We start from the raw sequence: 13870 nt of genomic DNA on the forward strand, positions 1-13870 counted from the left end.
ACCACTCCTAGTACTAGACAAGCCTGGTATCCTCTGATACATTGCCTAGATTTCCTTAACTCCTTAGAGTTCCACAACAAGTGTTTTAATTTTCTTCAGAATTGCAATATATAGTTTAAAGCAACCGTTAATGCTTAGAAGTGTTCATCAATCAACAAAATGTTACTTTCTCTCTTAAAGACCATGGACATACACACTATTTTTTGGCATTAAATTACACAGGAATGGCAATGGAATGTACCTAAGACAAACCAAGTACATAAAAGATACTCTAAACAAGTTCAACATGGAGACAGTTTTAGCCTGTCCAACACCAATGATGGCTAGTAGACAATTCACTACAAAAGGGGAGCCAATGACCAATGCTACTTTATACAGACAGACCAAAGGTACATTACAATATTTGACGAACACAAGGCCAAACATTGACTTTGCTGTCAACAAACTCAATCAATATATGAGCACACCTACCATGGATCATTGATAAGGAATAAAAATAATTCTAAGATATCTTCAAGGCACAATGAACTTATGTCTACACATAAAACCCTCAAATGATCTTGACATAATAGGGTATTCTGATGCAAGTTGGGCAACTAGTATTGATGATAAAAAGTCAATGACACGATAATGTGTGTTTATTGGAGGAACTTTGATTTCCTGGTCTTCAAGAAAACAAAAGTTATTGTCACGATCAAGCACATAATCAAAATACAGAGTCCTGACTGACCTTGTAGTTGAAGTAGCTTGATGGAAACCCATTTAGAGAACTAAATAGATATCCATCCAAGGAGCATCAACTTAAGCTAAGGTTAGGAGAGTGGAAGTAGAAGAAGGAATTTGAAGCTTATTCTTGTTTTTCTTCAAGCCTTAGAAGACATTGAACCTCTCGTGGTCAAGAAGACGGAACTTCAAGTTTCTGCTCTTTTAGAAGGAACACATTTTTAGTCTTCTTTTTATATTGAATATCTTTGTAAATATGTAAAATAGTTTCTTTAGGCCTTATATTTGGTTAAAACACTTTGTTTAACTTTGTTTTAGGAGCTTAGTAGCCTTAAGTAAGAGTTAGTGCACCAATAAGACACATCCATTAGTACAAAAATCGCGTTCAACGTTGAATATTTTGGGTTTTTAACGGCGAAATCACAAACGATGTCATATCAGGAGACGTTAAATTGACGTCGAATTTAAAAAATATCACGTTAAATTAACGTCAAATTTTCTTGTAACATCCCATAAATACAGTCATAAACCATACAAATAGAATATTCACATATATTAATATATCAAATCAGTCTTACATTAAAGAAATAAAGCACACTCGTGGCCGAACGGCCTTACATAACTATACAAATATTAAAGGTGTACAATCTGAGCATACCTGACCGAACGGTTTACAAAATAGAAATACCGAACGGTCAAATTAAGCAAAAAGGGAAGGGGGTCGCTCTAATACAGCACGCTAATATAACTAAACTAATAGTTAACCGAACGTACTACTATTCGGCCTTCACTTCCACATCAACGAGGTTCTCATCCTCCAAAATACCTTCCGCAAGCGTCTCTTCCAGTAACGCCTCTCCATCTGCTCACATCCACACGGATGATCATTGCAAGGATGAGGACGGACGTACAAAACGAGACAACACAAGGAAACACGCAGGGTAAGCTTATTGAATTTAATCCAAGTAATAACATGCATTTCATAACACATCAAACATATCAAATACATTCCAACATACAATTCCATCAATTCTTTAAATCAATCAATCCCTGATACTAGACTGACTGTCTGGACTGTATGAATTATGTGTAGCTACGACGTTCGTGCACCCAGGTGGTGTAGTAACTGGAATTTATCATCAGCTGCCACCCGAGGTTAGTCCCTTCCATCCAAAGTACCCCTAAGGACTAGGACCTCCTGCCGTTCCCACACATGACATACTCCCCTCTACGTGAGGACGAGCACTCACGGAACATCAAGATGAATCGCCAGCTAAGCTTTGTCCACATTCATACTTTACAAATTCCAACTTTCATCCAAGAGTCGTTCCTCCCTGGAACGCTCGTTCAAAATCCACAACCATCATTTCATCTCTTATACTGTTCATTCTTTATAATTTTTCACCTTAATATCATTTTCATCTTCCGTTCTAATTACATAAAAGGACGAACGTTCAGCCCTCTTCATAACGAGGACGAACGTTAAAAACGAGACCGAGGAAATCCTCGTTTCAGACAGAATAAAACCGACACATATTATATGACGAACGTCATTACCACTTGAATCAGTTAAATGAACCGACTCTAGGAAGATTCGATCAGTACTCAAAATAAGTTAAGTACAGAGGCTCTAGGCTGAATCCAAATGAATATAGACACCACAAGACGAATAAAGAACTATACCGAGATTCAATTCAATTATAAATACCGACTGCTAGTCAATGACCGAACGCGGTAATACGTATTTACTGAAATTTTGGACGAACGCTATTTCCACCCGTTTGGTAATTAAAGACAAGGACGAGCGTTCGGTATAAGACCGAGCGCCACTCATAACGTACGCTTTGGGTCGAGACTCATCGCTGATTTGAACTCATAATAGAAAAAGTAATAAGGATAATATAGGATAGTGAAGATAGAATTCAGAATGACTAAGTATCCAGTTATGTTTACAAGTTTCTCAATTCCTCACACAACACTCAGGGTATCTACGTTTTGGCCGAACACTCAAACGTAGCACTTAATGCAAGAGGGCATTCGTCCTCAACTAGAATTCTTTCCAAATGAAAGAATTCAATTTCAAAGAAGTTTGGTAACACACCGAACGGTCAAGGACCGTTCAATGACGAACGTTCATTATCATAGGAAATTCATATTCAAAGTTTCATTTACATTAAACTCATTTCTCAGCATAAACTTTCATACTTTCAAATACTCATATCATAGTACATTTCATACTTCTCATACATCAACTTATAATCATAATCATATACCAAAAATCAAATAATACAGATCATACTTCATGCAACACACAGAACGTTCATACAGTACAATACAAACATACGAATTAAATTGAATAAGCTTCCCTTACCTGGATCAGTGGTGAACGTCCTAAGAGTAAGATTTTGATTCGTCCAACTACAGCTTTCTACCCTCAACAATTTTCTTAATTCCTCCAACTAAGTCTAACCATAAAAATACATAAGAATTTAGATTGTACCCCTGCATGCAACCAAATCTTGGTTTTTGCAGGTAACCCAAAAACGAACGGCTAAGGTCGAGAACTTACCAGCTTCAGACTCTGAAACTGTTCGGTCCAGCAAGAAGTTCATGACACCGGGAGTACTTCTATGGTTTCTGAATGATGAACGAAGAAGAGAAAGGATGAGTTTCAGTAGAGAGAAGGAAGAGTTTTCTAGAAAGAAGGAGGAGAAAATGGATATTCAGAGTTTGGGAGGAAGACGGTGCGTGCAGAAGAGTGTGGCAGGTTTTTTTCAGAAATCATTTTTGTTTGCCCCACGTCAAACGGTCGTGCGCTCTTCTGCTGACACCTGCACTCCACTTACTGACTTCTGAATGTTCCATTTTGACACTTGGCAATTTGTGCCTCAGAGTTTGAGTGCATTTTTAATGCATCTGAGCAAGTGTCGTGGGTGCATTTAATGAGATTAAACAGGTGGGGTTTGGGTTAAATTTTCGAGGTCTGACATTTCTCAATATACGATATTAACGTTAACGTCGAATTTTGTCAATATTCAATGTTAATCAATTTTTTTTAATTAATTGTGATAATTTTTTACAATTCTACGAAACCTAAAAAGCAGAAAAACAACAAATTTCAGTTTTTGGTATTTTATAAAGCATGAACTATGAACGTGTAGTGTAGTATCAACAACAAACAATAATAACCAACAACAAACAAGTTCAATCAAACAACAACAAACAAGTTCAACAAAAAAAATAACAAACAAGTTCAACACATAAGTTCTTCAAAACGAAAACAAAAACTAACCTTCAAAAGACGGGTTCATCAGAATAAAGTTTCGTCACTAGTGAGAGAGAAAGCAGAATGCGCCTATGAAGAACAAGAGCACGAAAATAATCGGTTAAAACAAACAAAAATCATACATAAAGTAGTTAATTAACATGCATTTGTATCAAATGAAAGAAAGATTACATGTGATGCTCGTCAAACTTTGTTTAATAAAAGTTTGAGAAGAGAATAGGGTATCGCGCGCTAAGATAAACCAAATGAATTTTCAATCTCCCGCTCAAATTTTTATTGAATTCACTAACCTTTTGACGTCGAATTTAAAGGGCATTTGACGTTCTATATCCTTTTACGTCGAATTACAATTCTAAACAACGTTTAATAATTGCATTTTTTACAAAAATGTCACCGCTAATTTATAACGTTGGTTATTCAGTGGTTGGACATTGAACGCATGACGTTATACGTTGTTTTTGTACTAGTGATCCTAGAGGATTTTTGCCTAAGATGCCTAAAATAGGTCATTGGAAGCCTTTGGAACATGGCAACATCCAAGGACACTCCTAGACATTGAACTTGAGAACTAGTTGAGGAAGGCTCCCATTCCCCCCGCTTCCCCTCTCCCCCTTACCATAGGAAGCTTCCAGTTCCTATTAGGTGCAGTAAATGCTAGCTTACTCCTTCACTAATAAAAGAAGACGCAACCTTGTGTAATTCTTTAGGACTTAGTTGAATGTAAATTTACTTTGCTAAAATTGCAAGTCTTCTCTTTCTTAGTTCTCACCTTTTAAAATGTCTTCTTCTAGACCTCTTCATGCCTTCTTCTTCATGGTTGGTCTCACCTCTTAGAAGGACATCTACCAAGACCATTCAACACCAACATCTTCATCTCTTCATCTCTATTTGCTTATTCTACTTTCATTGATCACATGGAGTCCACATTTTTGAAGAAGTTTCGTCAACTCATCAAGGAGATCATCCTATGTTGTAGGAGCATCCTCAAAGTAATCTCCATCATAGCCTGAAATAGATTTCTACTAACAAAACTAAAACTACCAATGCTCAAATAACCAATTTTGTGGTGCGATAACCTAAGGGCTAAGTCAATTACTTCTAATCCAGTCATGCACGCACGGTCCAAACACATTGAGATAGATGTGCACTACATACATGATCAAGTCCTAAAAAATGGAGTAATTGTGGCTTATGCTCCTACTACAGATCAAATTGTAAACTGTTTGACTAAAGCTCTCACTTATACAAGATTCAACTTGCTAAGAGACAAACTTGGCATGACCATGTCACCACTAGTTTGAGAGGGGAGTTAGACAAAATTAAATATTTTGTTCAATATCATATCATTTATGACTCTTGATTTTACTATTCACAATATCAATTTTTATTTATTATGTAATATTACAGTAATTACGATAATCATTCATCATCATGAATTTAGGATAATATTTATCTTAGCACAATTATAAGTTACTATTTATCGTACGTTACTTTTTGTACTTATTTTTTGTATTTAAACACATACATGATCAATGCAAATCAGATGATTCAATACCTTTTTCTATCTTCTCTAACTCAAAATCATCTACATCCTGCACCTTCCTTCACATGTTTTTTACCTTCAGCATCATAATCTAACTTACCATCTTCCTCCACCTGTTTTTGACCTTCATCATCACCTTTCAATTGCCCACCTTCCTCTACCTATTTTTCACCTTCACTATCACCCTCAAATTGCCTACCCTTTTACACTTATTTTTCACTTTCACCATCACCTTCAATTGCCCACCCTCTTGTAAATGTTCTAAACCATCACGTTCACAATCACCCTCCAACTTACCCCCTCCTTTAACTACTTTTTACCTTCACCACTTGTCAATTGATCACCCACTTGTAAATTTTCTAACCCAAATGTAACCTTTATCTGACTCCCTTCCTCTAACTGTTTTTGACCTTCACCATCACACTCAAACTAACCATGAACCTCTAACTCATTCCACTAAATCATTTCTATTTATCTTAGGTTCTAAGGTTTTATGTACCACATACAAATGCACTATATTGTTTAACATGACTCTGTTAAGCATATGCATAACACCATTGTCATTAGTCAAAAGTTCCAACCTATCTTGCAACAGTGGCCCACCTCTTAAAGAGTACCATAACTTCTTAACTTGAACATGTCCTAAATATTTTAGTCCACCTAACATTTCAAAATAACTAACGTATTTGGGTCACAAAACCACTGTATTGTTTCCCATTAAATTGCATTTTCCCATTATCATCACTTATAAAGTGCCCACTAGGGTGGACGACCACTTCAAAACATTCTTTGACATATTATATTATACATCTCTGCACCTTTAAATTGTGCCCACAAAATAATAAACAAATTACATTTCTTACCACCAAAAACACGCAAAAGAGAAAAAAATTACAATCCCTACCATCGAAACACCTAAATAGGAACCATAAGTTGTTCAAATTTCAAAATAAAATAAGGGACACAACAGACAATGCATTACAAATAAAAATTCGTACCCAATAACAAGACACAACATTCACATTCACATCCAAAAACAAAAACACAACACCCAACTACCACAACAAATAAGAAAAAAATTAAAATTATCGACTACTTCCCACGAAATTAAACTCACCTCAACATTTGACAATCTTTGATCACCGGCGAATGCTCGATTTCTTCTCAAAAACTTCTTCCATACTCGTTCGATCAACGTTCACATTGTATTGAAATCAAAATCCTTAATTCAGGTGACAAAACTTTCTCAATAACAAAAATTAAATTCTGTCACCAAAAAAAAATAATGTCTATTAAGTACTGTCATTAATGATTTAAATATAATTAACTATTTGGATCTATTTATTACCTATTTAAAAAAAATCAATTAAGACTACTAAAAAAATTGAATTAAGATTTTGACTCAAATAAAAAAAAAACCATATTTAAACCTACTAAAAAATAATTTTACAAAAATCATATTTAAACCTATCAAAAAAGTAATTTTACACCCTTCCAACTAAATTTAGTATTGTTTTACACAATTTACTATAATTTATCTTCTAACACAAAATATAATAAAATATTGCAACTTCCTGAAATGAATTAATAGGAAAAATGATTTTGATAAATAACCGAGTTACATTATTTAAACGAGAATAAAAACAGATTATTTGCCTAACGGAGAACAAATAGAATAATATTAGGAATTCTAATTTTATCTGTATTTTCAGTTTGATTGGACCTATCCATTTTACACAGCTGGCAGAAAATGTGGTGTGTCCTCGCCTTATTGGATCCAAAAATCCAACAAGGCCGTATAACCGACAAGTTCGGCCCACTCGGTTGCTCCCAATGTTCTACACACAAAATCGAAACCCCAGAATCATAGCGCACTCAAAGCTCTCTCCTTATAAACTCTACCAAACCCAAAGTACACACTCACTCACTCGCACACGGCGCCGTATTGCTCACAGCAAACCCAACCCAACCTTCTCTTTCTCTCTCCGCCGTTGAACAACCCTCCCTCCGCGGCTGCACCGTGCAACCTCGGTTCGAGCGGAAGACCAGAAGACCAACTGCAGGAGGTGCTTGGTTGCAAATGGCGACCACCGCAAGCCCCGACGTCGCCGATGGCCCTGTGATGAGCCTAATCAACAAGCGCATCCGTGCCTTCCGCAAGAAGATGAACCGCATCGTCGCCATGGAAGAGTCCCTCTCCCAGGGAAAAATCTTGAACAAGGAGCAGGAAGAGTTTCTCCGCACCAAACCCTCCATTCTCGCCCTCATAGACGAGTTCGAGAAGCTTCGCCAACCCCTCGCCTCCGCGGTAGCCGAGGAATTCCAGGGAACGGCGCCGAACGCGCGAAGCGCTGAAGCCCCAACCCAAACCCTAGCAGAAAGCTCTGGCTCGTTCGAGCAGCCGCCGCCGCAGCACCCAGGGGAGGACGTTGTCGTTGAGGACCTCCTCAACCTGGTCTACTTTGGGTCGCTCTTCGATGTCAAGAGCGACTTCGCCTCCACCATGCTCACCCGGACGCACGAGCGCGGCTGCTGCCTGACCTACGACTACGTCACCGACGACGCTACCGATCTGCTCGGCGAGAAGGACTTGGATTCGATCTCTGCGTTGCGTGGTCTGCTCGTCTCTCGGCCCGCCGACTCCAGCTTGTCCCACAAGAACGCGCTGCAGCGCTGCGTAGAACACGCCAAGCTGTGGCTTGCCAAGTCTGAGCAGCCCATCGGCCCTGATGCTGATGCTACTTGTATGGTTCTGTTGTATTGCTCTGATGTGTTTGTTGTTTTTTTTGTTTTGGTTGTTAACTTGTTACTATTTCTGGTCCTTTTGCTTTCAATTTTTTTTAGATGTTGGATTGCGGGAGAAGTTGAATAAGATAATGTCTTCGGAGTACTTCACTACTACTCCTGAGATGAAGGCTCCCGTTGAAGTCGCTGCGGCTGCTGCTGGGGGGAATTACGTTTCTTTCCATGTGCCCGTGCATGGGTCTGTGGTTCCGGTTGAAGTTGAACAACCTGTTTATCAGTCTCAGGAGAAGGTATAATTTAATGTTGCTGGGTTGGTTGTTTTTTATGAATGTTTTGTTTGGATGTGTGTAACTTGCCTTTGAAGTTGGTTGAGTTAATTTCATGGGTTGGACTTTCTGGGTGCTTGTTGGGGAAAAAATTTAAATTTTTTGGACTGCTTTGTGAGTGAGGATGTCCTAGCTGTCAATATTAATTCAGTTGGCATAACAAAATGCTCTTCGAAAGTAATAGAACTTTTGTTAAATGGTATTTTTGTCTATGGTAAGAGGGGAGGGATATTAGAAGGATGCTTGCTGATTTGTTTGTCGTAATTCTTTGGCTGATAAATGGGTTTAGGGCAACTTTTTATTAGAATTTCATTCTTTATTAGTTTCGTAGAAAAACATTTATATTCTTATTTGATATTGCTCTTTTATTCATGAGTTTTGAAGTGTAGTCAAGAATGCATATAGATGAATAGGGCGCTTCCTTTTCCCTACAACTCGGGGAATGTAGTAGTGTAGTAGTTATTCTTAAGCTGTTGAGTTATGTGCTGGTGGTGAAGAAAGAGTAGAAGTTGGGAAGTTACTCGTTAGCTTCTCAATTGCGGGTGGGGGTTTGATATATACTGTGCTCTGATTAAGCTATAAAAGGTTGTCGAGACTATGATTAATTTGTTTTCTATCTTGAATCATGAATTTTTAGAAATGTATAATTATGCTATAGATACGTGTAGTAATCACAATGCAGGCTTATGCAATAAATATGTGTCTCGAATTAGAACTTGAAATGTTAGGAGACACCTTGTAGTAGTTAAAGTATTGTGTAAATACACACATCTTGAAGTGCATTGTTATTATGCATAAATTTGATTTTTGTTCTACACATTAAATCTGCAATAAGTGCAGAACAACCACAAAGAAACCCTTATCTCTCTAGTTGAGGAATGCCTGCAAACCTAGCAAATTTCTATTAACATTTAGAATCATTATTGTTATAATGTATGCACATGAAGAGGCTCTGACCTGTCTCGTTCCTGTTGCTTTCAGATGGTATTTCATGCAGGCGTGTCTTAATATTTTCTGTTTGTGATTTTCTTTGATAATCTGGGAACTATCCTTTTGGAGTGGACAAAAGTGATTTTGCAGGATTTATTTGTTTTTGAATTAGTTTAGATTGAAGAGACCTTGTCTCAATACTTGTTTCCGAGTAATTAAATTTATATCCATGAATGTAGTGTCTTTGATTATAGGACATTTTTGTTTAATAGTTGCCATGTCCTATTGTGGTAGTAGATTTCTCACTGGCTGCCATTTTATAGTTTTGGTTTGTTGGCTTTTTTGTGTGATGGCTGCTTTTTATGTAGTGGCCTGGTGAAAAAGCAGTGGTTATGACAGGGAATGGCAGAGTAGTAAAAGATGAAGATGATAAAAGAGAGGTGAACTGGTGGAAATCTGATCAGAAAAAAGAATAGAGAATTTTGGGCATTTTCATCCGAGTCCAGTTCTACATTTAAAAACCCTAAATACCTGATCCACCTCCAGCTCCAAACTTTAAATTCCCTTAAATCCTAATCCAACCGATGCCCAAACATTAAAAAATGACTCCAACTACATTATGTTTGGCCCCATGATGGACAACGACTATGTTTACTTATGACTACCCCTTAATGTTTGGTTCCATCCTGTGTTGCATGACAACTACAATTTCCAGTTTCTTCCGTTCTCTAACACACTTACCTGTTTCTCACTCCCAATTATGTATCCTATTTTCTTTGATTCAACCTCTTCTTTGACCTTGTTCTTGTTTCTCACTTCCTCAACCTTGCTCTTTTCTGACTTGGCTACCCCTCGACCTCTGATTTCTCCCCTTTGATGTTTATGACTAGTTGACTCTACCTTTGCATTGATATTTTATACACACTTGCCATGATCTGCTACAGCATCCGCCATTGCCCGCGGTGAATTTTTGGCAGTTTGCCACCAATAACTCTAGTTATATATAATGCTTGCAAGTTCTGTGTTAGCATAGGCCTTGTTGTTAAACTTTGGCTGACATATTTGAGTTTTTTTTTGCCAAAGTTGACATCTTATAGCAGGGTACCTGTTATTTTATATTGAAATCAATAACATTTTTTTGGGTATTTTTGCTCCAGGCTTCCAGCTATTAAATGTTGTTGCATTTCCTTTTTCTGAGTGGTGAGTCAGTGTTGATTTGCTTAAGTTTTTTATCTTAGGGGTTACTGAAAGAATATCAATAATGGATTGCTACCTGGCTATATCCGAAATGATTTTAGAGGGCTTGGGAGGGAACCCTACCTCCACTGAAGTGCTAATTGTGAATGACTTATAAATTAAAACTTACTTGGGAATAACTTGTAAATTATTATACCGAAAGTCATAATAAGTGTATATGCTTATTGCACTAAAAAGTTGCAAACCATTGGTAATCTGGTTATTAGTGTGCAAATACAGTTTTTTTCTCTGTTCAATTTGAATTCTGATACAGGAGTAATTGTGGTGTGCAAAATGTAGTGGGCACCACCCACTGGTTTAGGGAAGTTTTGTAAGTTTGAATAATTGCACAGCATGCTAAAACTAGAGATGGTTATGGGCACGATTGTCTGTTCCTCTCTCTATTCACATAAAGATGTACGTGATTTATCTAATAACTAGTTATCTTATTATGTACCAAGGTGTTGAGATGTATATAGTTTCATGCCACAAAGGATTAATTTGTGTAGTCACTATTTCTCTTGCCAAAGTAACACAATTCATCACTTTTAGAGTTGCATATTTTTCTTAGATGTAAGCTTAAAGTTTAAATGTGCTTTTATTGGTTAACTTCCAGATGATTATTAACAAGAAAAAAATAATGTTTCATCACTGGCTGAGGCTTTCGTATACTTTCCTTTTGTTTAAATTTAATATCACATTTTAAATTGTACTTGGATAATAATTTTATTGAGCAGTAATTGTTAAAAACTACAAGTCTGGTTCTCTTGGTGATGGGAACTCCAACGGATGCCAGATTTTAGGGAATGAAGAAATTATTTTTGAAGAATGAAGAATAACTATTATCAATATATGATGAATTAGAGAACATCTAGCATTTATCATCTTTCAAGGGCAACACAATTACAACTGATAAATCTCAAGACCTCGTGTCTTTGAAATTTATTAGTATATTGTAGAAAAATAAGAAATTTGCTTAGGGTGTTTTTTGTATGCTGAACAGAGTAGTTTAAATGGCTGTATTGTATCAAGTTTATCTGTATTTTAGGTTGCTGAGGGGGTTGATTTTCGAAAGAGTAGTATTCTCTAATGTGTATTTAGCGGCTCCTTGTTAAGAAACCTTTGTGCGAAAAGTTGTTGTACTACGAATCTGATTACTAAACCAATTAGTTTCCTCTGGGTTTTTTCTATAAAGGTGTTCGTCAGCATATAGGTCAGGTCATGCCATTCTTTGGGGTTCAATTCCAAAATTATGGTCTCTGGCGCAAGAATTCTTAGGAAGAATGACAGTATTAACACCTTAGTTTGATCAATTCCGAAGTTATGGCATCTTCTCTTATATAAAGAATTTTTAGTTGTGCTTCTGCACCTTGTCCAATTCCAATGTTTGCTTTTACCTGTTTGGGATTTTCATTTAATCTTTGAACAATTTTTTATTAGTAGTGCAATTTTTATGAAGGTTTGGTTTTTCCGCCCCAATAATTTCAGTTACTCCAGTTGAGTAAATAGTTTCTATTTTTAGTATTATATTCTTTTTTTGCAACATTTTTTTCGATGATACAAATCTGATTGGCTGGTTTAGTATTATAATTGCATAACTCCGTTTCCTTGTGAAGTTTCTATCTGTTTTTATACGTTGCTTCAACTCTAATGTCCTCACATTCCTCTGTAAAATATGACAACCCTTTATCCCAGAGTTAAGTAGTATTTTATTATATATTCTCTTTAATATGGTACCTATAGTACTGATGTGAGTTCTACGTAACTGTCTTTTTTCAAGTTCTCACTGCCTGTTGCCTTTTTTAAAGAGCATTGAATTTATTTTATGGTCTTCGTGATTGAAGCTAAAAAAGAAATTTGGATGCTCCCCACTTTTGGCTTACAAGTTCCATATGCTTTTTGTAGGATGAAGGAGCCACAAATTTTCAAGTACATGGATCTGAAGATGATCACACTGATCCTGAAGAAGAGCTTCAGAAGGTTTGTATAATTTGGCTGGATATTTTACTGGCTTTGAAATAGATGTAACGCTGAAGATTTTTTCTCACTACAGGATGAGGTAGAAGCAGAAAATGCAAATGAAGTGGTGTCAATTCAACACGAACAGACCAACCCACAAGCGGATGCAGAGCAGAATGAACGAGATTTGGAGGCAAAGGAGCAGCAGTCATATCCCAGGAGGGGTTATCAGAACCATAGAGGCGGTCGTGGGGGAGGTGGACGCAGGGGTTATTCAAATGGGCGTGGAGGTCGAAGTGGTGGTGGCAGAGGAGGCTACCAAAACGGGCGCAATTCATACTACGACCAGCCTGGAAATTATTATCCAAGGAACTACTATAACAACAGAGGAAGAGGAGGCAGAGGTGGTGGCTATTACAGCAACAATGGTGCGGGTGGTCAGGTTAATCATGTGGCAGGTGACGTGGGGGTGCATTCATGATTAATTATGGGTTGTTTATAGTGCTTATTACTGTCACTATTTAGTGGTAAACCAATTTTTATTCGCCTGCCATGAAACATGTTTTGAACAATTTTGTTGACACTTGAAGCGTCGTCTAGATTCCACCATTTTGTAGTCCAGTGGTTAGTGTGGACCTTTGTCCGAAATCTCACAGGAAGAAACTATGCGAATGTCTAATGTTCTGGTTCTGGTTCTGGGGTCTTCTCTTCTTTAGGCAGTTAGATGTTTCCATTGCATTTTTATCATACAGTGGGTTCTACTTCAGGGCACAAATTGCAAATGCAGTGCTTTGTTTGGCATGTTACAACTACTGTCCTTGCCGGGTTTTTTTTTTCTCCTCCAACATCCATCACGTTTTCCCATCATAAATTATAGATATTCGTTGGTGTGAAGAAATAGAAAATAGCTGATGATGGTTTGGATGTGTGAATCCATGCGCACAGATGAAACCCATTCAATTATGTAGTACACAACCTATTATTATTCTTATTACTGTTAGGGTAAACTCAAATCATAATCTGTTGTCATTTAAAATGAAACTCTAGTAAGTATTTTTCTTTTTTACATTCATAGTTGATTATTTTGTATTCAGAAGTCTATTATAGATGTATTTCATGTTA

The 13870-nt window shown here is 37.0% G+C and overlaps 1 protein-coding gene across 2 annotated transcripts; it reads left to right on the top strand.

Moving 5' to 3' along the window:
• The first annotated feature begins 7414 nt into the window (after positions 1-7414).
• LOC124831768 (glycine-rich protein) lies at positions 7415-13870 on the top strand. Of its 2 annotated transcripts, XM_088108158.1 has the most exons (5): positions 7415-8296; positions 8397-8587; positions 9922-9993; positions 12695-12769; positions 12843-13870. In XM_088108158.1, exons 1-5 carry the CDS (start codon positions 7633-7635, stop codon positions 13227-13229), a joined length of 1389 nt encoding a protein of 462 aa, XP_087964284.1. In that variant the 5' UTR covers positions 7415-7632; the 3' UTR covers positions 13230-13870. The 2 variants fall into 2 exon arrangements, with proteins under 2 accessions (XP_087964284.1, XP_047161804.1); XM_047305848.2 differs by lacking the exon at positions 9922-9993 and having other exon boundaries at positions 7421-8296.

This window comes from Vigna umbellata, chromosome 3, assembly GCF_029865625.1.
Source record: "Vigna umbellata cultivar VRB3 chromosome 3, Vumbellata_1.0, whole genome shotgun sequence".
Classification (NCBI taxonomy): Eukaryota; Viridiplantae; Streptophyta; class Magnoliopsida; order Fabales; family Fabaceae; genus Vigna; species Vigna umbellata.

Coding starts and splice junctions, on each gene's coding strand:
- LOC124831768 (XM_088108158.1), top strand. CDS start 7,633: ATGGCGACCACCGCAAGCCCCGACGTCGCCGATGGCCCTGTGATGAGC. Junction 8,588..9,921: donor TTTATCAGTCTCAGGAGAAG/GTATAATTTAAT, acceptor CTTTTTATGTAG/TGGCCTGGTGAAAAAGCAGT. Junction 12,770..12,842: donor CTGAAGAAGAGCTTCAGAAG/GTTTGTATAATT, acceptor TTCTCACTACAG/GATGAGGTAGAAGCAGAAAA.